This window comes from Lupinus angustifolius, chromosome LG12 (genome assembly GCF_001865875.1).
Source record: "Lupinus angustifolius cultivar Tanjil chromosome LG12, LupAngTanjil_v1.0, whole genome shotgun sequence".
Lineage (NCBI taxonomy): Eukaryota > Viridiplantae > Streptophyta > Magnoliopsida > Fabales > Fabaceae > Lupinus > Lupinus angustifolius.
Window position 1 is genome coordinate 1,968,761 of NC_032020.1, and position 3,231 is coordinate 1,971,991.

The 3,231-nt window shown below is 28.1% G+C and overlaps 1 protein-coding gene across 1 annotated transcript; it reads right to left on the minus strand.

Annotated features, from left to right (window-relative positions):
• Positions 416–1,766, minus strand: LOC109361666 (auxin-responsive protein SAUR36-like). The gene has a single exon (XM_019607185.1). It carries the CDS (start codon positions 1,317–1,319, stop codon positions 804–806), a length of 516 nt encoding a protein of 171 aa, XP_019462730.1. The 5' UTR covers positions 1,320–1,766; the 3' UTR covers positions 416–803.

Below are 3,231 nucleotides of genomic sequence, written 5' to 3' on the forward strand. Positions count from 1 at the left end.
AGTTTCGAGAGTTGGTAGTGTAATCTCCCTTCAATTAAATCTTTAAACATTATTATTTAAAAAGTTTGTACCAGACTAATTTGGAATTGTTTTTCTTGTTACTTTTTCCTTATAAGTTTTTTTAATAAGCTAAGCTTATCTAGCGTAATTAGTTCATGGAAAAAAAAAGTAAGATAAAAAATATAACATATTCTTTATTAGTGTAATATTTATACAATATTATTAAGATTTATAGAGAGTGATTATATCATTTATCATTTATTTATAATTTTTATTTGAAAAATAAAGAATAATTAAATATAACAACTATAAAAATCATTCATACTCAATGTATATAGATTTTTTTCTTATTATCTTACGAAGACGTAACACACGCAGATGATAATTTGTAATTTTTTGGTACATATATTTATTATTTCTATACAACAACGTGATTGGAGCAAAGGAAAATCTGTATGCATATATATTCAAAGTTCCATTACACCACATGTTCAAGGGGAAATATCTAAACCTACCTACAAATTTCATTAAATAAAAGAACCCACCCTAATAAAAATACCAAAATCATTTCACAATCAGCAATCAACACTAATTGTTACCATATCATTATCATCATCATCTTTGAATTCTGAGGTCGATTTTAACTCTATAGAGTCACACCAACTCATCAAATCCCTTTTTTGTTATAAAAAAAAATGAATCCTATTATATTATCTTACTAATCCTTCTATGTTAAGAAATTCTTCTCGGTAAAAGGATTAAGACGAAAATTTAATAGGAGGATATATCATTTTCATAAAAAATCATTTACCGAACCACGGCAATGCTAATCTCCGGCAGCCACTGTTAACACCGAACCCGGACTCAATTCGGGTCTTGACTCGTTCAAACTCAGCAACTCGGCACGGAATCGTGATCCCACCTTGGTGTTCAAACCCATACACCTTCTCAGCTTTTTTCAACAACTCCCCAAACAACGGGTGGTTGAAATATATCACCGGAACCAAAACACGGCAAAAATCGCCGTCACCGTCTTTCTGACCAACGTAAACAGCTAAATGACCCTTTGGAACCGTATCTTGAACTGGATCGGACCCAATTGGTTCGTATCTTGACCCGAACTTCGCAGAAGAACAGAGAGATCTTGCTCTAATCGTTAGTTTACGACCCAATGAATGAAGCTTCTTCGTCATGGGTTTCCTTGAAGAAGAAGAAGAAGAAGAAGAACCCATACGACGGTAACCGGGTCGGGTCGAAAAGAACCTTGTGAAAATCCATCTAGTGACTCGGGTTACACGCTTGTTGAGCTTGAACTGCATAATCTTCTCCCTTGTAAAGTTTTATGTGAAAAAATGTTTACTTTTTAAAATTTTTTATAGAAGAGGGTTTTGCTATTGTGTGGTGGAGCTATGAGAAGAACCATGGATCTGTAGTTGACATAGCAAAAAGGAATTGAGTAAGAGAAATCTCAGAGAGATTTGAGTAATGTTTGATATTCAAGAGAACCAGAGGGCAAGGTTTATTTTTTGGGATAAGAGTTTGTTTTGATTATGCGTTTTCTTATGATATTCGAGTGCTGTGATGAAAGAAATAATGGGAAAATGGGTTTGGTTTTGAAAAAAATAAAGAAGATTGAAAATGAAAATAGAAGGGGAAATTTTGGAGTAGTTGGTTTTGTGTGTGGTTTAGAGAAAATGGGAAATGATGAAGGAAGGTGATGGGAAGTGAGGAATTTGGAGTGGCATAGGATTTTGGGTCTATTTATAAAATGAGACACAGAGAAGGTACAAAGGGACAGACACAGTTATTTAAATGAATTTAGAGATAGTCAATGTATGAATGTTAAAGAATATAACGGTTGATTGCTGTACCAGGAAAAGTCTATCTCAAAGAGTTAAACATTTAAAGCAAAAAGTTGTTAGAGGAAGAATGAAATTTCTTGAACGAATATTTATACACAATTAATATATTATTTATTTATTTATGTTATTTTTAATTAAAATTCAGTCAATAATTATTTTTATTTAAAATTCAGTCAATAATTATTTAATAGGAATAATATATAATACAACTACAGTATAAAATTTAAAGTATAAACTATTAAATAATATTAAAAAGATGAGGACATCATATGCAAAAGTTAAATTAGGTTAAATTTGATATGCTAATAAAAATTTTATATTAATAAATTAGACTAAATCAAACATCGAATCCAAGATTTTAATGATATATACTTTACATATCAAATTTGAAACCAATAGAATATTATTAGTACTCCATTTATTTATTTATATATATCAAGATTGATGTTATGTATTTTTAAAGTACATAAAAATTAAAATTATTCAAATTTTATGAAAAAGAGCTATATAATTATTAATCTACATAATTTAAAATTTATAAAATTAGAAAAATTGCCCAATTTAACTTGGCCTAGATGATTATTTTTAATCTTAGTCTTCATGTCTCATCTTGAGATGAAATTTTTCCTCATGCTCATTTTACATTAAAGTCTTATTCCTTAAGAAAAACACACGCTAATAATATGTTTCAGTTCCATGAACAAAGAATCTCTATTGTATTTTGTTATATTTTTAGATGCATGTATAAATTTAAAATAAAAAATAAGTGAAAGTTAAACAATTATAAGAGGGGAAAACGTCAAAAAAATTCAAATAATAAAACTATTAAAAAGTGTAGCACAATGTGGCATATTAGGAAGATTTCAAACATTACTCGAAACTATCATAAAAATACACCTAAACAAATTTCTAAATTTTCAACACATTAAAATAAGCTTTTAAGAGGGAATGAAATAGTATGATGGATAGATCTTGCTTATAACAAATATAACCAATGATATCCACTTATCTAAGTCTAATGAACTAATCTATTTCAAGTAGTAAGTTGTTCCTTCCAAGTTCCAACGGATACCTCTCTTAGTAATATGTACTTGCGAATCTAGTTATATATTAAAACCTAGCCCAACATCTCGTTAATAAGAATAAAAATATATTAAATTTAATTAAAAAATAAAATTGAAAATAAGAAATAACTTATTATAGATACTTATTTATTACAAAATGACAGCGTGAAAATGAAATTCAACTTAAAGTAATAAATTGAAATTAAATTTAGTTTTATCTACACATTTCAGTAAATTCAAAAAAAAAATGTAAATATGAAAACATTTGTGCAATGAATAATTGCTTGTTTTATTTACTTATTGTT